The sequence below is a fragment of the Drosophila arizonae genome, chromosome 2 (genome assembly GCF_054131065.1).
Source record: "Drosophila arizonae isolate 15081-1271.41 chromosome 2, UAZ_ARI_1.0, whole genome shotgun sequence".
NCBI lineage: Eukaryota > Metazoa > Arthropoda > Insecta > Diptera > Drosophilidae > Drosophila > Drosophila arizonae.
The window spans coordinates 11,664,368-11,691,469 of NC_142922.1; the positions used below are offsets into that span (position 1 = coordinate 11,664,368).

General features: G+C 40.9%; 1 protein-coding gene across 20 annotated transcripts in view; it reads right to left on the bottom strand.

The window, feature by feature from the left end:
- Nucleotides 1–27,102, bottom strand: part of heph (polypyrimidine tract-binding protein 1 heph) — a 186,691-nt gene that overhangs the window by 76,793 nt on the left and 82,796 nt on the right. For 10 of the 20 annotated variants that reach the window (XM_089462135.1, XM_089462131.1, XM_089462134.1 and 7 more), the window contains one exon: nt 2,921–2,962. The exons of 8 other annotated variants lie outside the window; for them this stretch is intronic. In XM_089462135.1, the coding sequence (XP_089318261.1) occupies nt 2,921–2,962 (42 nt within the window). Of the gene's footprint in view, nt 1–2,920; nt 2,963–16,579; nt 17,237–19,324; nt 22,095–22,520; nt 22,808–27,102 lie in introns of all 20 variants that reach the window. 2 more of the 20 variants (XM_089462128.1, XM_018017775.2) reach the window with 2 other exon arrangements.

The window sequence follows — 27,102 nt, forward strand, 5'->3', positions numbered from 1 at the left end:
CGCTCCACACACACTTGGCTGCAATTAACTTGATTACAATTGGAATGAAGGGTATATTTCTCTTTTTTTTTTTTTTTTTTGTTTTTCTGTTGCTTTTCACTAAGCTGCACTGACCAAAGCCTGTGGCAAGCAGACAGCAACAAAATAAGCTGATGTGAAAAGTGGAGTGTCCGGAAGGGTCGCACCAACTGATGTACATGCTGATTAGGGCCTGTCTACAGGCAGCAGGAGCAGCAGCACGAGCAGCAGCAGAAGCAGCGCTCCTTTATAGCGGCGTTTGGTTTCGATTTACTTTGCTTTTATTTTCCACTCAAATTCAGTTAAATGCCTGCGGCTCGTATCTGAGGCATCTTTTGAGTGCGCTTCCCTGATGGATATTATTTCTACGCACAAGTAAAACACACACACATACAAACGCACAGCACAGATAATAGAACATTTGGCCGCAGGACAAATTATGCGCCCGTTACGCGAACTGAGCACCGCCAGCATCGACAATCAGTGTCAGCAACAGGATGCTATGTCGGTGCGGTGTTTGGCTTTTTCATTCTTTTTCGCTAGCTCCCCTCTGACTTTTTTCTTTCTTCTGCTGCTCCTTCTTCTTCTTCTTCTACTACTTTTTGTGCGGTGTAATTGAAAAGCGCCAAAAGTCAAAGTGACAAGCACAGCAGCATCAATGGCTGCAAGGATGCGTCGAAGAACTCGCATTTGCTGATTGACAACAACAAGCTCAGCTCCTGCCCACATTGACGAATGTTAGTGCTAACGAGATTTTTCAGCTGTTGCTGCTGTTGTTGTTGTTGTAGCTACATGCGAAAATTAATTAACAGAATCTAATTTTTTCAAAAGCCGGCGCACCACTGCAATTATCGTTAATGAGTTTAATACCAAACGGCGCCGCGAAACGCGCTTCTAGCGCCCCTTTGTGTTTTAGTAACTTGGCTACCTTTTCGCCTATTTTACTTTGCTGTTGTTGTTGTTGTTGTTTTTCACAGGCCTTTGCTACGTTCTTAATGAATGGCACCAGTTCCTAAGCGAAATAAAAATATAAGCTAAATGAAAGCAAAGGTAGGCAGATATTTTTCCCTGTCTATTTTCGCTTTTGAGCTCAACTCACACCATTTCGAATACGCAACAAGTTTACTTTTTTTTTTTTTAGAAATTCTGCAAAGTTTTTTAAAGGGTTGCCTATTTGTTAATGTAGCTGTTCGGATAAAATAAAGAAAAATGAAAAAAGTTTCCAGGGTATATGGCTTTTGGTCATTTACGTTGGCTCGTTTAACTTTGCGTCTATTTTTCTGGCTACAGAAATTACCCTTTTTACCAGCCACATTAATTTGCCCAGCTTCCGTGATTTAGCCACAGCCACAGCATACTCCACCTGTCCGACCTTTTGACCATTTGACCATTTGACCGGTTCATTGGAGCGTTTTGTGTTAAGGTCAGAAGCTCTGGCCTCGGACTGAACTAAACGGTGCCAAGTTCAACCCTAAATGTGCCGCAAATAGCATTAATGACTTGGCAGGAGTCGGGCACGAAGAGCCAACAGCTGATAACTCTCTGCTCGTTTGCTTTCAGTTTTACTTTGACTTTCCACTTAAGTCTGTCCGCCGTCCGCCGTCTGTCGACTTCGTCTGTCTCTGAAGCATGTCTTTCCTTTCTTTTTATTTTTGCTCAATTTTTCTCTTTTTTTTTTTATTTTTTGCTGATTGAATTGGCAAATGAAAGCCAATTAGTTGTAAGAGACTGCAAGGGGGTTTGATAAGTGTTAAATTAATTATCTAATGGCTGCACATTACTTGCTTGACTTATTAAACTTTTAAATAAAATGTAAGTGAAGAGTGCACTCCACACAGCTGCCCTCCTGTCTGCCTGTCTGTCTGTCTGGCTGTCAGTTAATTATATTTGCGGATAAAAATGAAATTGCAGTTTATCATAGCGGCAGGTTCAAGTGCTGCACAAATAGCCAGTGTGCAGGCCAGTTGGGGTCAGAGACGACAATGGCAAAACAAATATTAAAGCTGAACAAACACATGTGCGCATGTGTGTGTGTGTGTGTGTGTGTGTGTGTGTGTGTGTGTGTGTGTGTGTGTGTGTGTATGTGACTGTGCGAATATGTGGTTGACTCCTGACAGTAGGGCCACTGCCAAGTGGCAAGCCGTTGAGCTGACTGGCTGCCCGGCTAAGATGCTGCTAGGAAATCCTGTTATAAAAATGGTCAGCCAGCAACTCATGCAATGCAATGAGACCAAAACAACAACATACACAGCCACAAGCACACACACACAAACACACTTAAATATATATATTTAGTTACAGCATGGCAAATCTTGTGCCGGCGCCATAAACAGGAGGCAGGATCAAGTTGCGAAGCGTGTGTGTAAGAAATGTAAACTTAAATATTTTATAACATTAAAGCAACAAATAAAGGAGTAGAGAGAAGGCGCAACGAGCAGGAGCAGGGGTAGGAGGAGGAGGAGGTAACCGAGTCGGGCAGGTAAGTGCCGGCCGGGTGCACTAAAATAAAATTGCATACTTTATGGCGCCGGATGCGGCTGAACACACAGAGCGCAGCAGCGTTGCCTCGCAACGATATCAACGTCTTCAAAGGCGAAAGGAGCACAAGAAAATTCGATGAAATTTATTTACAGTTAAAAAGCAGACACTTTTGGCCAAAGGGTCTTACTACGTGAGTGTGCGTGTGTGTGTGTGCTCATATGTCTCTCTCTGTGTGTGTGTGTGTGTGCATTATTTGAGGTAGTTTATTTAAAATTCAATTATGCAGCACACGATCTGCCCCACAACAATTGCTGTACGCAATCCGGGGGCAGGATGGATGCTGGATGCTGTCAATTCAGTGTGGCTAGAAACAGTTTTTGCGGTCTATGTTTACACTTGATATGTTTGCATAGCGGCTTACCCAATGATTAAATTTATATAGTAATTGTTCATCGATCCTTACCTGAAATGGATGTAAATAAGAGAAGTTTATTAATAATTATTGCAAATATTATGGAGCGCTTAAGTCTAGAAAAAACAGGTGTACAACTGGACATCAAATCCCTATATGTATACATATATTTGTATATGTAATTAAAGAGCACACAATATCAAATGCAAAAATTTAATCATTAATATGTAAATATTATTATATTTGTTTTGCTTACGAGCAAAAGCCAACAAATTAAATAAATAATATTTCTATAAACAGGTCATACAAATTAAAAATATCTTAATTTTAATGAGCATATTTATATGATGTGTTGTTTTTCCCTATTTTGTTAATTTTTTACGTAAATTGTTTTCCTTTTTTTTTTCTTTTTGACAATATTAAATTTCCAGAATTTTGACATTTTCTTAGCGCGTAATGAGCCTATTTCCCAAACCGTTAGCAGACATTGCTTGTCGCTAGTCTGCAGCCCCGAGGCGTATCATTTTCAAGGTCTCACTTGCAATCAAATTATGAGTAATTTATGCCGCTGCCTACTCTGTGCTGCCTACTTATAATTTTAATATCATGACACCCAAAATCTTGTTAAAGAAATCTCAATTATCTACTTTTATTGATTTGCTAAGCAAGCAAAGCACAGATGCTAAACAAGCGGAGCGAAACGGAGATCCTGATGCTATTTACGCACCATTTTGTCGCTCTTCACTTTCGCTTTTGCTTTCGTTTCGCTTTCCGCTTTTGACAAACGAAATTGGGAGCCAGGAGAAAAAAAAAAAAGAAAACACAAGATGCACGAAAACAATTACGATAAAAATATATATGTACGTAGATATATGTACATATATATTTATATATATAGACTTGTTGTAAGTAGGTTAGGCCCAGGTTGCCGGGGTAGTCAGTGACAAGCCCTGAGCATGGATAAAAGCAAATTATGATAACAATAAAGATTTAACTAGAGGAGCTCGTGAAGTGGCAGCAGGCGGCATGCCGCTAGACACAAAGCCCTGCCATGAAACGGGGCACGAGGCAAGAGGCAAGAGGCGAGAGGCACGGTGTGTGGCACGATACGACCCCGAGCAGTCGGCCGAGGCACATAGCGAAACAGGGACAATTTAAATAGACATTTATCTTGCCAAACGACAGCCCAGGTTGTGCACCCACACACACACATACACACACACAGTGGCATACACGTGGCATTGCCTATAACAAAATTACAGCATTGCGGCTGATCCATGACGATGACGATAATGTGCGGGTTCTCATAGCTCGACAATGCGAGCCACCCCACCACCAACCGCCATCTACATCTTTAGCACCCCCCCACACACCCCTCTCCGATACCTTTCTGACATTGATGATGTGAACGAGAGTTGGTTCGGTTTTTTGTTTGATTTTATTTATGCGCTATCGTGTATTTTGTTTAACAAGAACAGCGACCGCAACAATTTTCATGCCATTCGCTGTTCGCTGTTCGGCTTTCAGCTTGTCTATGCGGGCTCAGCTTCTTCTACTTGTTGTTTTTGTTTCTTGTTTTTATTTTCTTTACAATTTTTGGCTTGCCAAATGTTTTTCAAAGCATCAAAATTTTTTTTACATTAGCTTGTTCTAACAACACTCACACACACACACACACACGCAAACAGCGGGCAAAAGTTGTAGAAAAATTTCAAATTTTTTTTCTTCTGTTACATTTTGCGGTGCTTTTAGCGCTCAACGACTTTGCAGCTCGCTAGCACTGTTGTTGTTGTTGTTGTTGTTTTTGTTGTTGCTGTTGTTGTTGTGGTTGCTGTTGTTGTTGCCTACTCTTAGGAAAAGCGAAAGTAGCGCAAGAACAACAACAATCTCGAGCCAGAGCACAAATGTGGAGCGTGCCACGTTATGGCAAGTGTGTGTTTATGCACAAAGTTTTGCCAAAAATAAGGAATAAGGTAAATAAAAAAAAAAAAAAAAAAACAAAAACAAAAGCTGCCTAACAAAAAGTTGCCCTTCGCTATATCAACATCATTTGCGTTAAGTGGTTTGAAAGCAATGCGTGAAAAGTCGAGCAGTTACAAATATGCCGCGCCTCCTCCTGCCCAATGCCGGCAGCGTCTTTGGCTCTGGCTTTTTCACTGGCACTAGGCAACGCAGGCAGACGCGTCGCTGTCGCCAGCATTGGCGTCGTCGTCGCCTATTAAACTACAATAAAGCTTTGCTGGCACGATGCCAACAGCCAACAACGGCGCAACAGGAGTTGAAACCAGTTGCTGCCGCTGTCGCTGCCTCTGCCTCAGCCTCTGCTTCAGCCTATGCCTAATTGGCTGTTGTCTGCTTGTTGCCAAAAACTGTTGCATGCTTTAAGGCGACTGCCTAATAAAATTTGCTCTGCTTGACAATGAAGCAAACGGCAGCAAAATAAATAAAATGGCAGCACACACACACATACACGTGAACATATGTGTGTAGGGAAAATGCCAAGCAATCTGAGCATATTTCATGGTGCTCTACGTGCTGCGATTTTTCGTGTATTTTTTTTCTTTTCTAGCCAGCAGCGGTTGGAGTAGGCGGGCCCACCTGCTGGAAGTCGTTGCCTTTGTATAGCACTTTGTATAGATTTTGGCATATCGATAGCACACACACACACACACACACACAAAGGAGAATTTACATTGTGTGTGTATGTGTGTTGGAGGGAGGGGAGCTGTAGGTTGGTATCCTTTTTTATGGCTGCTAGCTAAATTTATGATTTCTATTCATGCGTTTGCTTTGTTCAAAGGATTTGTTCTTTGTGTACCTTGTTACCAGGGATGCTAGCTGCTGCTGGCTGCTAGCTGCTGACGCAAGCCAAGTAATTTATAAGCTTTAAAAGTGTGCGTCAATTAAATTTGCATGGGACAAACCAAAGCAGTCCAATAACAACAATAACAACAACAAAAGCGTTGCCTAAATTATGGCAATTAAAGCAAATTAAGTGTAGTCGAGAGCCTGGCTAATAGACGGCCAGACGAGGCGGGGCAGCGGACAGCCACACTGCCAGATGAAGTTAAGAAAATTGGATATCAAAGTTCAAACACTCAATAAAGTTAACTAAACAAAGCGGTTGTTGTTTCTGTTGCTGTTGTTGTTGTTGTTGTTGTTACTGCCTCCGATGCCTCTGTTGATGATACTAATGAACCTGCCAAGTAACATTTCGCACAGCAAAATGAGACAGCACAAAGCAACAGCAACAGCAACAGCCACGGCTACAGCTACAGCTACAGCAACTTGAACCACACAAAGTAGACAAATAGCCACATCGGCAACGCGCTAGGCAAATTGATTTGCATAGCAACCAAAGGGAGCGGCCGCTCCTGACAAGTCCTTGGCTAAATACAGCATATGACCGTAGTCTGCTTTTGAGCTTCGATGGAGGAAATCGCAAGATGTGTACGCAGCAGCAGCAGAAGCAGCAGCAGCAGCAGCAGTCCTCGCTAAGCAGTTTAACTATTTAAGGCAACAACAGTAGCAACAATGTAGAATCTATGGCAACTTCAATTTGCTGTCCTATCCCATCCAGTCCCCACCAACGCCGCCGGCCGAAGTGTCAAAGACATGGCCCGAGCTACACAAATGTTGACAAGCTAATGAAATGTGAGCAGCTCCTTGGCAATAGAGAATAGGTGGGTCGATTGCTGGCAGGGGGCGGGCGGGTTAAAGGCAGCCCAAACCAAAAATTGATACACTGTCGTAACTTGACGAACAGTTGAATGCCCTCACCACCGCCCGGCATGGGCCAGCCGTTCCTTCTTCAACTGCTGCTGATGAACTGTCGCTCCTGACGATGTCAGGGAAATCCCGAGCGATTCAATTTGACGCAACTGGGCAGCACAACAGCTGGCGGGCAGGGGGCGGGCCGCAGCACCGAGTTGTTGCTTAGACATTTGCTTATGCAAATCGAAATTATAATGAAATCAACTATAACAACTCAGCTGTCCAGGAGCAGGACAGCTTCCGCAACGTAGGACAATTGCTGGCCTGATGAAAAGTGGGTGTGCTGGAAGAGACTGTCAGCAGCAAGTTATATCAAGAATATATTCAAAATCCATCAAATCGATGCTAGCGGCCTCGAAAATATATATTTTGAATGGCGATTGGGCCACATGTCAAGAGCAAAAGCTGAACACGTAAGCTAACGACTCCGACTCCTCGGACTCTCTCTGCCTTCCACTGACTCCTCTAACGGGCATTACACATTTGGCACATGTATCATAGCCAACGGACTGGACGAGAAGATGAGGGATGCTTAATTCAAAACTGAATTCCAAACAATTTGCACAGTAAACTGTTGGACGCCCCAAAGACATAAGTGGTAAATCACATCAATATGTAAGAGAGGCAGCAACAGCAAAAAGCGAACGGTTCTTGCTTGGGTCCTAGGCAAAGGATGTTTATCTAAGGACATGGGCACATCCATCGCTAAAACCGGACTACGATTTGCTATGCAATTTTACACACTTGACCATTAAACGTAGCCATTGGGAGCAGTTTGCATAGCAATGAAGCCAACGGGCTCTGCCGTACCGCAGGCAGGCGGAAAGAAAGGAAGGCACGGCACGAGAGCTAAGCTAAGCCAAGCCGGGCCATAGAGTCGGTCAACTTGATGAAGTATGAATGATTACAACAGCACAAGAGTTGGACAGAGAAAAACTATGCGCAAGCAAACAGAGAATAAGCGAGAGAGAGAGAGAGAGAGAGAGAGAGAGAAAGAGAGTGAGGGAGAAGGAGAGTAAGCGTAAGCGTGCTCATCTTTATCCACATTGAAAAGGTGTAGTTGACTGTAAAAACTTCAATGAATAAATTTTTTTTTTTTATTCGTTGGGTCATCTCGTAAAAGCCATAAATAAAACAGACATTCGGTCAGTCACACACACACACACACACACACATAGACACACGCATGTAGACAAAATATGGTGGCCAACGTAAATTGATCGAAATGAAAATGCTCATAAATTTGCATAGAGCTAAAATATTGTAATTGAGCATTCGGAAAAGCGGCGCATTGAAGTAGGCACAAATGCCAAATAGAATTTATGTGCGAGCAGATAAAAGCCAAGTTAGTCCAAACTAACTGTTCTACTCAACTGAATTCAGCTGAACTCAACTGCTAACTGGCAGCCATTTAACCCATTAAAGAAGCCCCACTGTGTGTGGCAGACAAAGGCAGCAGCAGCAGGAGCAGGAGCAGCAGGAGGAGCAGACGTTCAAATTAAATAAAGAAACCTCCACTGACACTTGACGATTTGTCATGTTGCCACAATAAAACGTCACACAGTCAAGTATTTTAAAGTCAGCCGGCAGGCAAACAAAGAGCAATATGGAACGAACGAGAGAATAGAAAGGCAGCCCGCAGTTCATTCTATGAAATTATGACAAACTGTCTCGAAAATGCTGCTGAAAATACTGTTAACGTTTTGAGTGTGCCAACAAACAGATACGGCCAAGAAGCTGGGCAAAGCTGCAAAATAAACCGACATGAAGAAATGCAGGCAAATAAAAAATGAAAGAAAACAAAAAAGAAGAAAAAAACTGAACTGAACTGAACTGAGCTGAACTGATGCCGCCTTTGTTGACGAACGTGGCGTATGAGCAATGTCTGCTGATGAAAATGATGAAACAGCACAAAAATATGCCAAGAAGAGCTGCTCCGAGGAGGCGAAGGCTCCATGCAAACACAATGAGACCCTGACACAGGGCTGAGAGCAGGAGGAGTGAGGGGCAGTGTTTAGGGGCTCTGTTGGTGTTGCCTTTGCTGCATTTATGAGCATAAAAAATTGGCGCCGGCACATTTGCAGCATTTACACACACAATCAAACCCGTTTAAGTGTGCTCTGTTCGTCTGTGTGTGTATGTGCGTGTGTGTGTGTGTGTGTGTGTGAAGGAGAATTGCTTAAAAGCAAGCAAGGAGCAACGAGAGCTAAAGACGACAACAGAACTGACAATGGGGCTGCTGCAATAGCAATTTTTTCCGCAGCCTCTGGCTTTTATATACCCTAAGACAGGGTATTATACCTTTCGACGTGTGTTGAGATTTCTCTGAAGATATATTAAAGTAATTTTATATATAAATTTAATAAGCATTATATAGAGAATCTAAGCAGGAGTTGAGAGTATATGTAAATATGAGAGAATTAAATTCGATAAGAATTTTATTATATATATTTTATAATAAAATTTTAATCATATATTTTATAATTTATAATGCTACTATAGAAAAATGTATACTGCTCTATAAATAAATATATATCAATTTTTATTTATATACAAATTGATATTATTATAATAGTTTATACATTTATACCAGATGCGTGAAATCTCTGAAAATTTAATTCTAAAAAAAAAAAAAAAACTTTAATTAAAGTATAGCTCTGCAGAAGAGCATTGACTATTCTTTATGTTATTACAAATTTTTTGCATTTTAGTTTTTTGCACTCTAAATTGCGCAACTCATCAAAAGTCTGACCATCTCTCTGCCTCTCTGTCCGTCTGTCTGTCTGTTTGTCTGTGCAACTGTCATTTTGCATTTTGCATTTTGCATTTATGCACATAAAACTAGCGGAAAATTTGATGTTGACAAAGGTGACAATTGTCGACAGCTTTAGCCAGTTTGCCTCAGTTTTGGCCAGCTGAAGTTGATGATGCTTAGGCGCACAGCCGATAGAGTCTTTGCTCTTGAATAAACTAACTGACAGACACTCTTGATTAACTAACTAACTGACTGAGTGACTGACTAACTGACAAGCTGAGCGTAGCTGTGGCAGACGAGCTGTCTCGTTATGAGGCTTACCACAGATACGATGACATAAACATGTCATGTTTATGGCCGAAAGTCAAATCAAACTCTGCAGACACATATATATAGATGTATGTATATGTATTTATATAAATTATTTGATGTCTGCTCGTTGAGATTCCAAAGAGATTCCTGCACAGAGAGGGAGAGAGATTATGCATAATTAAACCACTAAAAATGATGCATACAAAGTTGTGGGCGCCCATTAATTAGACTTAAACAGAATTCAACCCCACGGCGCCCCTGCCCCTGCCACGACCGCCTTGACAAGCAAAGTACTGCAAGTAAAGTATTTATTAATCAGTGCCGCATGCATACATATGTATGTACTTGCATACATGCATACATGCAAAAGGCAAAATGTAGTTGCAAAAGCATTTGCATTGGCTCTTGGCGCTGCCAACTTTTCGACAACTTATTTTCAACAAATTAATTTGCGAACCACTGCAACATGCCGCAAGCGACCGCAGCACCAGATGCAGAAGCTGCCACACACTTTTCTTTTCTCTCCATCACGCTATCGCTTTCTCTCTCCCGCCTTCCCTTTCCCTCTCTCTCTCTCTCTCTCTCGCTCTCTCTCTCTTTCTCTGTGTTGGCCTTGTGTTTGCATATGCTGAACTTTAGTTAATGTAATCAGCTGCGCCCTGTGTTCAGATTTGCGGCGCGTGTGTGCGCGCGTGTGTGAAAATTTTGTTAACTTCAAACTTAAGCCAACATTACGAGTGGCGCGCGTTGAAGCGCAGTGCAACTGCACTCTGGCCCCGTCCTGGCTGCCATGCCCACAACAGCCCCGCCCTCGCTCATCCCTTGTCTGTGGGTCTCTCTGTTTCTCTGTCTGGCTTTCGCATATAGTTTACGGCAGCTTGCGCGCAATTTGGAGCATGAAAATGCCTCATGCATTGAGGTTCACCTTTGCTATTCTTTGGCCCACGATTGCAGTCAGTTTTTGGCTTAAATATGCAGCACATGCAATTTCCAGCTGCCAGCTGCCAGCTGCCATCTGTCTGTTGCACTAACAGTCATCAAAAATAGAAAAAAAAAGGGAACGAGTAAGGTGTGGTGCGAAGAGGTGAGCTCTGTCCATTCAGTCTCTCTCGGTGCTGTGCTTGTGTAATGCGAGACGCACTAAATTGAGTTCATTTGCTGCCAGCAAAACTCATCATTAGTATCGCTTTACAGCGGACTCGCGCTGCATGCGAATGCAACAAACAGTCGCAGGAGTAACAGGAGCCACAGCAGGAGCCACATTGCACAACAAGTCACACACACGCACTACACACACGTACAAAGGTTAGGATCTAATAATTACTTTGCTCGAGCTGTATCCCAACTCGACGCACATCCACTGAAAGTTGTTCACAAGTTTTTAGAGCATACTTCGCCGCGTGCTAAGGGTGGATCCTGTCTGGAATAACTTACCGACCGTCCGCCCGACCGACTGACTGACTGACTGACAGTTAGCTAGCTAGCTGGCCGTGCTAAGCGTATATTAGTGGAAATTTAATATTGCAATTAATATAGCTACAAAGTGTGCATTGCATATTAATAAGTTCGTTTGTCGCTTCTAGTTTATAGTGCGCCAAAAAGTTGGTCAGCGCGACAGCTCAACTCCGGCTGGATTAGTATACATACTCTCTCACACTCCCACAACGCACACACACACACACACACACGGACACATACGTAGTGTAATACAGTACACACTAAAGGGCAAATGCTGGCGCTCGTAAATGCCAAAGTTACAGCCCCATAAGTTGGCTTAGGGTTGTTGAGCGTGTCAACTTTTAATGGGTTGCCAGTCAAGCGGCTATGCCGCAAAGCACACACGCACACATAGACACACACGTGTGCATATTCAATATTCATATTCATAATTATATTCATCTCATATTTATATGTAGCTGCATTAAAGCTTTTAATGAATCAAACTCTACTTCAGTTGCATTAAGTTTCCGCTCTAGCCAAAAAGTATGCACAACTTTTTTAATGCGCTTTGCTGTGGCCGCTTAGCCGCGCAAAGCTTAATTCGCGCCGCGGCGTACTCCTTTTTACAACACCCCAGCACCCCGCCAGTCTCCCTCAACAACCCACCCAAAACTTCTTTAACACATTTTTATTCACGCTGCCTTTCAAAAGGAAATCTCCTATTTTTTATAGCAATGGCGACAAAAACTATTTGTGCAAACAACAAAGAAAACTTGCGCACAAAAAGGAAAATCATCATCAACAGCAGCGGCAGCAGCCGTAGCAGCAGCAAATGCAGCTTCAGCTTCAAAAGCGCAACAAAAGCAATTTAAATTTGGCCAACGGCATTTGGGAGTTGGCCAAGCGAGCGTCAATTTCGTTTTAGCCTAACGTTTTAAGTCATAACTTTTTAATTTGTTTTGTCAGAGCCAGAGACTAAGAAATGTGAGTGTATGTGTGTCCCTCTCTCTCTTTCTCTCTCTCTCTCTCTCTCTCTCTCTCTCTTTCTTTCTGTGTCTCTGTGTGTGTTTTTTTCTCTAAATCTTTTCTGCTGCTATTCCTTTAGCACATGTCCCACGACTGATTAGCGCAATTGTATGAACACACACACACACACCCACACACACAGCAACTCTAATTGTGTGACAGAGCCCATAAAGTGTGCTATAATTTTCAATAGCCCAAAATCGATATGGCCCATTCGTTGTCGTTCAGTTTTGTGATGCCTGCATGCTGTCGAAATCATAACAATGCCTAACCATCATATTCCCCTCCCACACCCCCGTCTACGCACAACTAACACACAGCTGAGAGGGGGCGAGCTTTTGATCAATGCAAAAATGTTCGGGTGTACATGTCCCTAGGGTTGATTTATCTATTTAATCGACAACATTGTTGGCGCTAGGGCCAGCTGCTGGAAAGGGAGCCGAGTACAGCATAAGGTGGAGCTGGCTGTCAATATTTAAAACGTTGTCCTTGTCGCTGCTACAGCAGCAACAATAGCAACAACAACAACAAGAGCAACAACTCAGGCCAACACTCGGCCTGGACGACTGACTCGCTGCGTGCTTAACAAGAGTTTATTGAATTTTATTTTCTCATCTCAATTTGATGTGCGTGTCTCGCCCTTGTGCCCCGCTGCCACGCTGCCCCGCTGCGCCAGCCGCCCATCTGTGTGCTCTACATTCAACATTTCCTGACAATCAGCGCCCTGTCGCTTGAACTGGGCAACAGATTGTCTGCCCTATTTGAGAAAGGAGGGCGTGGGCGTCTAGTGCATTTAAATTTCAAATTATTTTATTGCTGCTTGCCAAAATAATTGAAATTTTAGTTAGAAAACTCGTTTCTTCTTTTTATTTATTTTTTTTTTTCTTCTTGTATTTTGTTGCTTGTAAATCGCTTATTATAAATTTCTCTTCGAGCCGAGCGAAAAACTTTTGCGCCGTATTCGTGTTTTCCAAGTTTTCCGATTACGGATTAATGTAATTTTATTTATTTTTTTTTTACTATATATATTTTTTTCTTTCCGTTATTTTGTATTATGAGAGAACGCACTTTATATACGCGTATTTGCTGACTTCTATGAAGGGACTGCCGCTGACCCCGCCCCTGCGGGGGCTGTTTGCTCGACGCGAGCGAGAGCGTTTCAAAGTTTGATGAATTTTTAAATTTAAAAAGTTTATTTGTGCATTTCTAAGTTAGACGTTGGCTTATTAGAAGTGCAGGCAGCCAGGCCAAACGGCAAACGCCGGCCCCATGTCCAGGCCGTCCAGGCCCCCACTTACACTTCAAAGCCAGCGCTGGCTTTGACACTTTGTACGCTGCTCCTCTCGCCGCTTTGTAGACACAAATTTATTATTATTTTTTGTATGTTGTATCTAATGCTTCTTTTTTTTTTACCACAAAGTGAAATTTTCAGCTGAAATTAAAATTGCGTGCATTAAACGCAATCTCTATTTGCTTTGCAAACTTTTCTTGCCGCCCAAGGCTCTAAAATACTGAACACAGATTTGATGAGCTCCTAGAGGCTATTTGTATATGGGGATATATATTATATTTTTATTTAATATGACATTTGCTGACAAATATTTGCATTGAAATGAAAATAACTAGTTTTTAGGCAATTTCATTTGTGTGGTAGAAATTAATTATTTCTCTTGTTTTTAATAATCTTTTCAAAATGTCAATCAGCAATTCAAGGAAATGTGAAAATCTCCTCTATTATTGCCCTACTAATCGGGAACAATGGAAACAAACATTGAATGTTTGTTGTTTGTTTGCATGTTATATGCATACGACACGCATTTGTAAACAACAAATTCAAATTAAACAACAATAACTACAGCAAATGCATTGTTTTTCACTTTTTGTCCATGTGCAACATATGCAACATTTGCATGTTGCCATAACCGTATTAATAGCAATAATGACCATATTGCGCATTGTAATAATAATAATAACAAAACAACCAGAAAATATACATATGTATGTGTATATGTATGTATATTTTCATAAAATTTGTTATATTACACATTCGAATATTTTACAGCGTTTTCAATGTTCGTGTGCAAAATAAATGCAGCGCAAAAAAAAATGGTTTAATGGTTTTAATGGGCCAGGAGTCGGGTCGACAGATCAAATAGTCGAGCGATTCGCTCGTTCGGCTGGGCGATAAACAAAATCAATTACAGATAACTTAATGTCGACGCCAATGCAATTGTTTGTTTGTTTACTCTGCGGGCGGCGGCTTTTAATACAGTCATTTAGCTGCAGTTGAAACACAAACGAGTCGTGCAATTGTGACAGTCAGGATATGTTCAAAATCGATAATGAACGGAGAATGGACACGCTTAAAAATTGTGTTCAGTTGAATAAACACACACAGAGCGAGAGAGAGTGAGAGAGAGAGAGAGAGGATTGAAGTTGTGGCAGCTAACAACAGTTAGTTCGTGTTGCCCAAAAGGGAGCTAGCGCAGTTTTTATGTGCAACTTGCAACAATTTGCAGCGACATTGCCAACTAATCAATATGGGCGACATGTGGCACCACTAGCAGGCCACCACCGCCGCCTGCCACCTACAGCAGGAGGGGTGTTGCAGCTAGGGAGCAACTGCTGCCACGTCAGGCCATAAGTGCACGCCAAACAATTGCGGTTAATGCTCGCATGTGCGAGATATTTATGACTGATAAAATAATAAAGCAAGCGCAAGCACACACACACACACACACACAAAGCCTGCAACGTGGCAACATTGAGGCACCAAAGTTTCGCAATGCAATGTGGGGCCACACAGGCCTCAGCCAAATGTGAACCTTAACCAAGCTCCATTATCTGGCAATCCTGCGCCACTCACTTAACTTCTGCTTCACTGTTTGTCCTGTTTTTATAAAAAAAAAAAAAAAAAAAAAAAAAAAAGAGGAGGAGGAGCGCAAAAGGGCTTTTCCATAAATATATTCACGACCCTTCAGACGACCACGAGCACTCATCAGTATGCCAGTCGCATGGTCAAGCGGTTGCACATTATTTTATTACGCACAATTGAGTGGCACGATGTCACGCCCATTGATGGGCGATGCCAGAAATACTTTGGTACGTGTGCAAAGTGCGCTAGCGCCAATAATAAAACACGGCAAAAATGGGCAAAATGAGACAAATAGGAAAGAAAAATAAAATAAAATAAAAATAAATAAATGGGCGTACAAATCGAATGGCAAAGACAAGTGGATTAGATATATGTCGATAAAAGTCCTCATAAATATAGGTATATATTGATGTATATCTATATAAATGTGATACGTATATTCTCTGTAGTAATTAAATTGCAAATTAAATATTCGTATAAATGATACGTTTGTGGGGAGCTCTAGTCGGTTAGCCGCATAAGAAACTAGGCATATGGCATGAATATGTCAAAAAGTTGTCTGGGAACCCGAACAGATTATTCCAATATAATATTCCCCGTTATGTGCATTCAAAATGAGATACTTACAAGCTAATATGATTGCGCGAAACTTAAGCTAGTATATAATACAATTTACAAGTCTACAGTTGAATAAATTTAATAACAACAATTACAACACGCATACAACATCAAATGAGGAGAAGAAGCTACTCAGTACAGAGAGTGAGAGAGAGAGAGAGACGACAGAGGTAGGTGGCTTGGGAAGAGAAAGAAGGCGAGAGAGATATTTATATATCTGTGATACGGTACTGTGTGTTTAGCTAAAGAGCGCAATTGGTGGATCAAGTGGATCAGTGATCGAGTTATTAAAGAGATTAATTGACTAATTGTTCTAGGCCTACAATAAAATGAGTTCAAAATGTTTTTAATGGCACGCAGTGTTAAAGAAAATTTCTAACTACTAGAGAGAGAGAGAGAGAGAGAGAGAGAGAGAGAGAAAGAGTTCTGAGATAAACAACAAAAATGAAAAGAACAAAAAAATGTAAGAAGAAAACAAAGAATTATGAGTGTGTGTGGAGAGAAAAATTAAAAGAGAAAAGCTTATTTCTGTTAAGTTAATTTGGAAATGCAATGTTTTGTTGTTGTTAGCGTTTTTAGTGAACACACAAACCTTTTTAGGAGAAGATAAGTGTAGTGAAGTTGGCGATGGCATAGAACAATCAGAAGATGCAGAGCTGCAGCCGCTACTGCCGCTGCTGCTGCCAACGGCGCCGGCGTGAGCGACAGCTGCTGGCGGCGGTCCCAGTAGCGAGACCAGGCGGCCGCCAACACTGTACGCCGGATGGCCAGCGTCGCCGGCGGCAGCGGCGGCGGGCTGCTTAGTAGTAGTGGTGGTAGATTTGGTAGTAGTTCTAGTTACATCACATAGATTAACTGAGTTATTTACATTGTTGCTCGGGGTGGTCGCCGCTGAGGTGGGCGTGGCGGCTGTGGCAAACATGGCGGCAGCAGCCACAGCGGCTCCACTACATGCCGGTATTATCGTGAGCGGTGTTGTTGGCGCGGCAAAATACTGTGCTCCACCTGCCGCCATTCCAGCTGACGCGTATTTGGTGGGCGTGGCCGGCGCAGCAGCCACATTGTTCACCTGCAGCTGCATATACGTCTGTAGCATGGCATGAGCCTGAACCTGCGCCTGCTGCTGATAGTGGAACTGCTGTTGGGCGGCCTGTTGCTGTTGCGCCTGATGGTGTTGCTGCTGCTGCTGTTGCTGCTGCAGTTGGAGCTGCTGTTGATGTTGTGCTTGCTGCTGCTGTTGCTGCTGCTGCTGCTGTTGTGCGGCAACGGCAGCCGCAGCGGCCTGATGATGAAGCAGCATTGCGTGTTGCTGCTGCTGTTGCTGTTGTTGCTGCTGCTGTTGTTGATGATGTTGCTGGACGGCGACGACGTTGCTCTGCTGCAGCATTGCAGCTGTGGCGCCCGTCGGATAGGCTTGATATGCGCCCGCGGCAGCAGCTGCGGCGGCAGCGGCGGCGGCTGCTGGATGCTGCAGATGCAAATGATGTGGATGCGTGGGCGGTGGTGCTTGCAACAGTTGCATTTGCTGTGCGTGGTGTGAATTGATGCGCATTCAGATTATTCTCAATATTTAGGTTTCGTTTGGGGCTAATTGAAGTTTAAGTTTCAGTTTGGTTTTGACTTTGGCTGATTTGGCAAATGCTGGCAAACAATAATCCATTCAACGGATAACTGAACATAATATAATATCAAGTACAACGCACAACTGGCGAACCAAAATTATATTCTGAGAAACAAAACAAATTCAAGATGAGGAAACTGAAAATCAACTGAAATGAGTAGTAGCTTCATAGCTCCCCGAAGTTACTGACCGTGGCGCACCGATCGTGCCTCGTCTATTGGGTAAATTATAAGATTCGTATTTTGGCTAAAAGGTAAATTCGTGTGCGCTATGCAGCGCAGAGTAAAAGGTGGCAAAATTAGCAGGGATCAAAGTGAGAGCAGTGACTAAATGTTATAGAGTTCGTTCGTATAGAGAATAGCTGGTTAAAACTACAATTTTTGAGTAAGCAAGAGAGATAGAGAGTGAGAGAGAGAGATAGATAGATAGATAGCGAAATATATATAGAAAGAGAGATCTTAAGAGAGCCAAATAGAATATAGATTAAAGACAGCCATAGCAGCAATTGGTGGTAGAAGTATAAGCTAGTTTCAAGACCAGAACTCGGGCTAGAAATTGTGTGTATATAAGCGTTAGATTACGAGCCAACGAGCCAACATTAAACGCGCCCCACAGCCTGAGCGAAACAGAGCGGACAGGCCATGGAACCTCAGTTTTCTTTGGATCATATCATCAACACCAATCAATGATAGAAGCACATAAAATTTAATTAGCTATTTGCTCTTAAGTCGCACTTTAATGTCAATGGTGAGAGCAGGAATAAGAAAATAGCTAAAATAAATTCCTATGATAAGTCGAAGAATTTGTACATTTGCAGTTGAATCCATTTGAAATCAAATGTGGATTTATTTTACTCATTTTCAAATAACTTGAAATAATTTAAATACTTCAAAATAAATTAGTATTATATAGACTATAATTTTAATTGTGTTTATAGGAATTTTAGTTTAAATTTTAGAGAATTAGAGGTTTAAAAATATCCCTAAATATTCTTTTAGGTATTGCTTGAAATAAGCTGTGAACCACTCTAAGTCAAGAGAAGGACGAAATTATAATTATATGTATTTGCTTTTAACATATTTACATATTCAATATAGACTTATATATTTGAGATATAAGATTTGTTTAGAATACTTTTATTCACATTCTCACATTAAGGAAAATCACTGTGAATTGATTTGGCTACGTATTGGAGCGTGCTTCTTCTTTTTAATTTCGCAAAATATTTCCATCAGACAGAATTATAAAATCTTGTCAAGAACTCGTTCTTCTGCCTATTTCTAAAGACTTTCTCTGCACATGTCTCAAATGTAAGCATATATTATAGAGAATAATTTATTTAGAATTTGTGTATATACAAGAACGTGAATAGCAACGATAAGGCCAAATTAACTTAAGTGACTTAATAAATATAACAGATTCTATACAACAACTCCACAGCGGAGTAGAATTTAAATGATAACATAAATTAAATAATTAGATAGACTTGAAAGAAAATATAGAACCATTAACACTTGTTTGTTCGACTCTTGGCGCTCGTTTCGCTCGTAATCGAACTGCTTATAGTACGTTTAAGTTATAGTTAGGTAGTAAGTATATATAGAATAACTAAAAATATGAGTAGGTAGTAGAGAATAGGAATAGTTTCATTTTGCATAATAAACTGTACAACTTGTTGTATGCGGATTATCATATATATACTGGTTAATTCGATTCGAATCGATTGTATTGTTATTTAATTATATGTATGTATGAGTATTAACAAAAACGAAACGTTGGATTTCAATTTTCAATGTAAATGGTGAATATCTCAACTTTCGTCTGGTATATAAGTATATATAGTTTTTATTTTGATATACAATTTAGTCGTTTGGCAAATTTTGGATTTGCGTTTCATTTTCAAGTGCATTTTCTTGTGCATTTTGTTTTAAGTTTTTGGTTTTTTTGTTTTTGGTTTTATTATGTTGTTGTTAGGATGTAGGCGTCGCTTACCATGATTAAATCTTGTATAGGGGAGGGCTCGGCTGTTGAATCAGATGCAACGATTTCGCTTTTTACCGTTAACGGCGGCGACGGAGTTGCTGCGGCTGCGGCTGCTGCAACTGTCGGTGGTGCGGCAGGGCTGGGACTGGGGCTGGCGGCGTTGGCGCTGGCGCTGGCGTTTGCAAGCGACGCTTGAGAGCTGCTGCTGATACTGAGCGCTGCAATCGCTGCTGACGCCGTGGTTTCTGTTAACGCGGCAATGATGACAGTTTTATTGGCAACAAATGTTGATTGAAAATTTCTAGATTCTGCACTGGTTTTTGTTGTTGTTGTTGTTTGTTTGTTTTTTCTTTTCTTTAGTTTTTTTTAGTTTTACTTTTAGTTTTACTTTTAGCTTAAGTTGCGTTTTTTTTTTTTTACTTTGCTCTTAGCTTTTAAATGTTATTATTTAGCTTATTTTTGTTTTTGTTGTGATATTTTATTTGGTATTTTCTTGATGTGGGAATTGCACGGGTTTTGGTTTTGGGTAGTCGAGAGAGTTAAGTGCTTGTATGTTTAGTGAGCTTGTTTATTGCCAATTCTGTATATCTATACGATGATATATCAATATCTATATATCGAATGCCAATCGAGTAATTTTAAGTAATTTATGCCAATTGTGTTCAAAAGTTTTACGCAAATTGTTATCAAGTGCTTGAAGAGTGCTGAGACTTCAATTTAGTTTAATTAACGTTTCTATTGCGCCAGGAAATATTCAAGTTAAATAGCTATTAAGTTGTTGTTGTTCTTGTTGTTGTTGAGCGTAGTTTCAAGTTAATACTTGTCTGCAGATTGTCTTACCTATTTATATGGGCACTCTATAGTGCAATGTGCTGTCTATGGTGTATCACTACTGAGATTGAATAATTAGACATGTATAATATGCTCTGTATATATATATATATATATTTATATGTATATATATTTTGATTTAGATGTATAAGTATAGAGAATATATATAAAGTGTATAGCGTAAAAGTTTTGAAAACCGTTTGAAGATTGTTTAGAGTTTGATGATTGATTGATTGATTGATTAAGCCTTCTTAAGTTAAGTTAGGGGGGAAAATTGCCTTAGAGATTGTCGTAGAGTTTTTTTTTAAGTTTTCTTTCGTAGTTTGAGGTTTGATTTGAGTTGAGAGCAAAAGTTGCGAAAAGTTCTTTATAAATATAAATATATGTAGAGCAGCTGTATATATATATATATATTTATGTATGGTACTTATATAGTATAATGTATATATAGTATAATGCTCTGGTTATTGCCTGACTCTGAATGCTTTGATTGCTCTGCTACTCAACTTCGGCCTTAAATATATACGCTAATTTTTACTGATTGTCAAAACGCGTACTCTTGTCGATCGAGGCATCAAGTCCCAACGATTTCTCTGCCTAACCCTAAGGAAAATATTCTACAAATATGATTGATTGCTAAAAACTTAGCCAATTGCCACTACAATTAGTCAAGAGAGCTAATGGAAAAAATCTCTGGTTGATTGACACCGTTTCAGCTATTACGTTTTAATCTATTTTTTAGGTAATTCTTGCTACAATTGACTGCTTTTTGAATTCAGTTACAACCAGTTAATTATGATAGACACTTAACAGACACACACACACGCAAATGCACACACACATACACACATAAACAGATATTTGTATTTAATTTCTGGTATTTACTTTACGTCTGTATATATAAATATATTCATATATTATTTTTTTTCGCTTTCCGCTTTTATGTTTTTGATTGATCTGCACTTTCAATTTCAGCTATAATAATTAAAAAATGCTAATTACTTGTTTGCATTTCCCCTTTTGATATGTTGCTATTTATCTGACTGCTATTGACGCACCTTTTGTAAATATTTATACTTAATTTCAATTTAACAACCTTTGCATTCGCATATTCTTCCAAAAATTCTACACTTTAATCCCCGAAAAAGAGAGTAAATAAAAAGGATGAGACAAATTAAACCGAAAGGGACGCTGAATATGAACTCTGGGATGGGGGCAAAAAAAATGCAATTACTTAACCCTTGAACGTTATCACCTTTATATAGCCCCTGTTGCTAGGCTTACTCCTTTTCTTTCACCTGGCTACTAATCGTGTGCCTATACCTGTATTTCGAAAGTGCTGTTCCTAATTGATTTTCCCCCTTGTGTTTGCTTTGGCTTTGCCAGTCTCACTTGCAAATTACGCTCAAAATTAACAATAAAATATACAATTCAATCCAGATGAATTGCCAACAATTGTTTTATTTCATTATTCAATATATTTAATTTAATTTAATTTAAAAAAATTTGACTTCTTTGTAAATAGTTTTTTAAAAATCTTCTCAAATTGGCGCTACGCAATTATTACACAATTCTTTCTCGCTTTTCGCTTAATACTGTTCTGAGTTTTTGATTTGCTTTGAATTCTCAGCTGCTCACAGAGGCGGAAATCAAGATTAATTTGAGTTTGATTTCCTCTTTTATATCTTATATATCATTAAAGTTAACAACAATTTGCCACTTTTTTGTTTTTGCTTTTAGTTTAGCTGCCTTTTGTGCCGTAATGCTTAATGTTTAGTTTTTCTTTTGAATGAGTTCTGTTTCTGTTGGGTTTCGGTTCTGTTGTTTGGGGGGATTTCGTCTGGATTGGTGTGGGAAAGAGTTTGGTTTGATTTGGGTACAGAAAAATACCAGTTGATTCTTTTTGATTATCAATTATTATATTTTTCGATCTTGAGGCTTGCTTGTACTGGTAGTTGAAAAAAAAAAAATTAGATAAGTTTTAGTGGGCGAGTGTCAGAGTTATTCATTAATTCCGTTTTGTATATAAATTTTTGTTGAGAGAGAATGAAAAAGGAAACCAAAACACAAAGTTTAAACATAAATTGCTTTATAGTTTTTTGTTAGTTTGTTAAATCAGATTTGCCAATGGAAAATTAGAATAATTGCGTCACTTTTCCGCAATTATTTTGGTCGAAGCTTTTTCTTTTTCATTTGCCAATTCAAAGCCAAACTTGAAACTTAAGTAACGAACAGAAAAAACGGGGGAATTCGTGAAACAAAAGAGAAACTAAATGAAGCGCAAACAAATAACAACAAAATGGCACAAAATGAGTAACGAAAACACACACAATGGGCATGAGAATACTTAATATAATAATTTTGCTCTTATTACCAATTAAGTGTCGAGTCAAAGTCGTTGAGAAGATGAAATGAAGTTGGTTTGTTTTTTGATTTCTTTGTTTTTTTTTTTTTTTAATTTTTATGATTCAATAGTTGTTTTGTTGGTGTTGCCTTTGCGTTGATGTTTTTTTTAAGGTTGTCTTTAATTTTTTTTTGATTTGTTTTTGTTTTAATATTTTGTAACTTTTGTAGTTAAAATGTTGATTGTTTTCTTTATAGATGTTTCTTGTTGTGGTTGTTGTTGTTGATGTTGTTGTGTGGTTACTTGTAATTACGGCTCTGAAACAAAACAAAAAATTTGCCTTTGAATATTTTGTGCTCTTCTTGTCTGAAGTGCGTTAATAATTTTAGTTTTTTTTATTTCATTTTTATTTTGTTGCTGCTTATTTTATTTCAATTTTTTATTTCTTTCTGTACGCACAAAAAAACACGTTTTCAGACCTTACAAAAAAGCGCCTTAATGACTCTTGGCCAACTCTCTGCTGGCAGTTCTAACAATTGTGCGAGCGCATTACGCTCTCCGTGATTAGCACGCACGAAATTTCTTTGCCTTTACCGGTTTTGCCTTGCTTTTTTATTTATTTTTGTTTTCTTTTTTATTTTCTTCTTATTTTTTTTTTTGTATTTGTATTTTTGCCTGACTCACAGTTTGTGGCTCTTGGGATCGCGTTGCCAAGTTGGACTCAGACTAGAGATATGAACGTAATTCTGTGCTCTCGCGGCGATTGGCTTGGAGACGTGTAATTACAACAATAAAAATAAACTACGGGAATTATTTCGATGCGTACTAAGTACGCGATTGAGCGGGTGAGGGAAAGAAAGAGCAACAGAGCCAGAGAAATACAGAGAGCGAGAGAGGGTGAGAGAGAAGAAGAAGAAGAAGCGAAGCGGACGGGCAAAGTGAAGTGAGTGTGCGGCCTATTGGAACGTTGGCCATAAGGTTTTATGGCTAACAGACAGACACGCACACACAAACACAAAGTGTGTGTTTTTTTTTTCGTGTGTGTTTGCTTTTTTTTTTTTTTTTGCTTTTTGTTTTGTGTTTTGGTTTTGTGGCCCGCAAACACAAAAACGTGTTTCTTTGTTGCCGCTTGCCGCTTGCTGCCCGGCTAAGACTCAGCCAGCTCTCAGTGAGCGTTGCCTTTCCCGTCTAACGTCTCATGCACTGCTGATATTTCATTCTTTTCTTTTTTTTTTTTTTTTTGTATTCTTTCTGTTTTTTGCCGGCTTTGAAATTTCTTTGGTAGTCTTTTGAGCCTATTCGTGGAGCTGAAGCTGTTGTTGCTGCTGCTGCTCTTCTTGTTGTTATTTTTGTTGTTGCTCTTGTCTTGAACAAGCCAGTGAGCTCAGTTTAGAACGTGTTCTTGGGCTCTTGCCGCTTTTGTAGAGCTTGGCCTGCCTGCCTGCCTGGCTTACTGGCAATAAGAATCAAATTCGAGTCGGCGAGCAACGAACTTTTGGCCAGCAATTCTTTTTATTGCCATTTTCTGGATATATGCGAGCATTGTGTACAGATATTTGAACAATTTTGTGCGCTTTTAGCTTACAGAATTTTTTTTCTAAATAAATTTTGCGAGCACAAAATATTTGTGTCTTTATTTATTATAAATTTTATTTTTGCTTTTGGTTTTTGTTTAATTTTAATTTTAATCTGATTTGTTTTGCCTAATGAATTTTAGCTTACATCTTGTGGTTGTTGTGACTGTAGTTGTTGTTGTTGCTGTTATTGTTGTTGTCAAGTGTCAGAATATACAAAATAGCGATACACTGATAGCGGCTAAGTTTCAAATCAATTTAGAGAAGTTCAAGTTTTTTAGCGTTCGTAGATCTTGAGATTTTAAGATTTTTCGATTTTTATTTCTATTAGCACACACGTAAAGTGAAAACTCGAGAATTACCGAAATAAAGCCGTGTGAAAAAGTTTGCGGATTTGTTTTTATTTTGTTTTTATTTTGATTTATTTTTATATTTTCGAATTGAGTTATATTGCATTTAGAAATATTTGTATTTTATTTTGATTGCAGCTGTTCAAAAAGATTGATATGATTTCATTTGATTTGATTTGATTTGATTTTCGTTTACTTATTCAGAACTTGGCGAATTTTGACTATTTGATATGCTGCGTGTGTTTTTTATTATCCGCGTGCTATTTGCGAGACGTTGTTGCTGGTATTGCGGCTGTTTTCGATTTGAACTCAACTTTGATTTGGATATTGAAATTTTCGTGAGTGAGCGAACGCGTATGTGTGTGTGTGTGTGTGAGTGTTGCTGCTGCTGCTGCTGCTGCTTCTGCTTCTGTTATTGTTGTTGCTGCTGTTATGGGTGTTTGCGTTGGTGTTGGTGCTGGTGGTGGTGGTGGTGCTGCTGCTGCTGCTGATGTTGTTGGTAGTGGTAGTGGTGGTGGTTGGTTTGTGATGTGTGTGCTGGCTGCGACGGCGACGGCGACGGCAGCGGCAGCGGCGGCGACGGCTACGACAGCGGCGGCGGCTCGGCGGCGATGAGGCTACGACTGACTACGGCTACCCTGTTGATGATGATAGCCAACAACAACAAAATACAACTCGAGAACTCTAACTGAAGAGAAGCGGCTGTCGACTGTCGGAGCGCGTGTTTGGTTCTATAGCCAGGTATAGCTGTTCTTGTTGTTGTTGTTGTTGCCGATTTTTGCTGCTGCTGCTACTGTTGTAGTTGTATTTGTTGTAGTGGTTGTTGTTGTTGTTATTACGGTGCCAGTTGCTGCTGTTGTTGTTATTGTTGCTGTTGCTGTTGCTGTTATACTACATATGATTTCTATAGAGCGAACGAGCGAGCGAGCGTACGAACGGCGGACAGAATTGGAACGGGTTAAAGCAAAGACTGTACGAAGACTGAAGTAAGAACGACTGGCATTCTAAGGTAATATACCTTTTTTTGTTTCGGAGTGCGGCAGCGCTGCTGTCGCCAGATTGAATCTGTTGCGCCAACGCAGACGCCGGCAGCGACTGCGACAGCGGCAGCGACGCACGTTATCCAAAATAAAGCAACAGTAGAGGCCAGAACCGGACGAGTTCGACACCGACACCGACCACCAAGAGATGCTAGCTCGTGTACGAGACGACGACAACAACATCGACAACGACGACGACGCCGACGGCGACGTCGTTGACGACGACAGCGACGTAGGCTGGGCAGTATTTCTCCTTCTAGAAAAATGAACTCCGAAAATTGTTTCGGAGCGCGTAGCACACCTTTAGTTAGTCTCCTCTCTGCTCAGCTCACTCTCTCTCTTTCTCTGTCGTTTTCTCTCTGTCTCTCTCGCTTTCTGCTCTTCCTCTCTGTTGCTGTTTGTTACCTGCCGGTTCCTTGGCTTGTTGCCTCTTCAACGTTCTTTTGCCTTTGCCTTTGATATTGTTTTTGCTGTTGTTGTTTTTGCTGTTGCTGTTGCTGGAGACGCTTCATATTGAGGCTCGGCTTTTGTGGTGCCTCAGGTGCGCAATTATTAAACGTCTTTTGTTCATTATAATTTTTTCTTGTTTGCTGTCGTCGTCGTTCGCTGGGCGCGATTTGGTAACGTGTTCATCATTGTGTGCAAAGCCCCATGACTTTCGTTGTTATATAACACTCGTATAAGTCATCCACAATTCGTATAAGACTTTTTGAGGATCAGGTGGGGAAGGCGCACACCAACTGGCCCACCTGAGCAGTTCGACGACGCTGTGGGATTCACCTTCGTGCGAAGGGACATTCGCTGCTGCCTCTGCCGCTCTGCTGCTGCTACCTTTGCTGTTGTAATAGCAGCTATTGTTGCAGTAACAACATTACTAGCACCCACCTACACACACACACACACACACACACTGGCAGATAAGGACACACACACTTTGACACACACACGTGGGGCCATGTGAGACAGCAAATGCAAGCGCCATGCGTGCGCGCCCTGCCAATAGCCGCGTGCTGGTGCGAGCGAGCGAGAGCGTTGCTGTGCGAGCGGGAGACTGCGTTTAAGAGAAATGGAAAATGGAAAATCAAGAGGCGGCGTACGCAGGGCGACGGGCAGAGCGTGCAACGCAAAAAAGGCAAAACAACAACGATGACGGCGTCGTCGTCGTCGTCGTCGGCAGCGGCTGCGACGACAAAATCAACGAGAAAATAATAATTGTTACACCTGCTTCGGAAATGCGCGCAAGGGGTGGAAACAGAGCGCCCAACACACGACCAACGGCGACGGCGACAGCGACGACGACGACGACGACGACAAAGCAGCGTTCGCTTTCAGGTGAGCGGCGGCGCTTTTGCCACCCTCCCACCAAGGCAAAGGCGAGCGTCGCAGCTGTCGTGCCGAAATGCCGAAGCACGGAAAACCGAACGGCTTTTCCGATGTCGCCCAGCCGAGCCGATGCTGCCGCTTGCCATCGCATCGCATCGCATCGCGTCGAGTCGCCTCGCGTCGCGCGCCATTCGTGTGCGAGAGTCCGAACGGACGCAGCGCGCATGACAGCAAGGTGCAAATACGACCATAGGTGTGAATGAGGCAGTTGACGAGTTGTGGGTGGCCGACACGGCCTGGGGAAAACATTTCCTCTAGGGGTTGG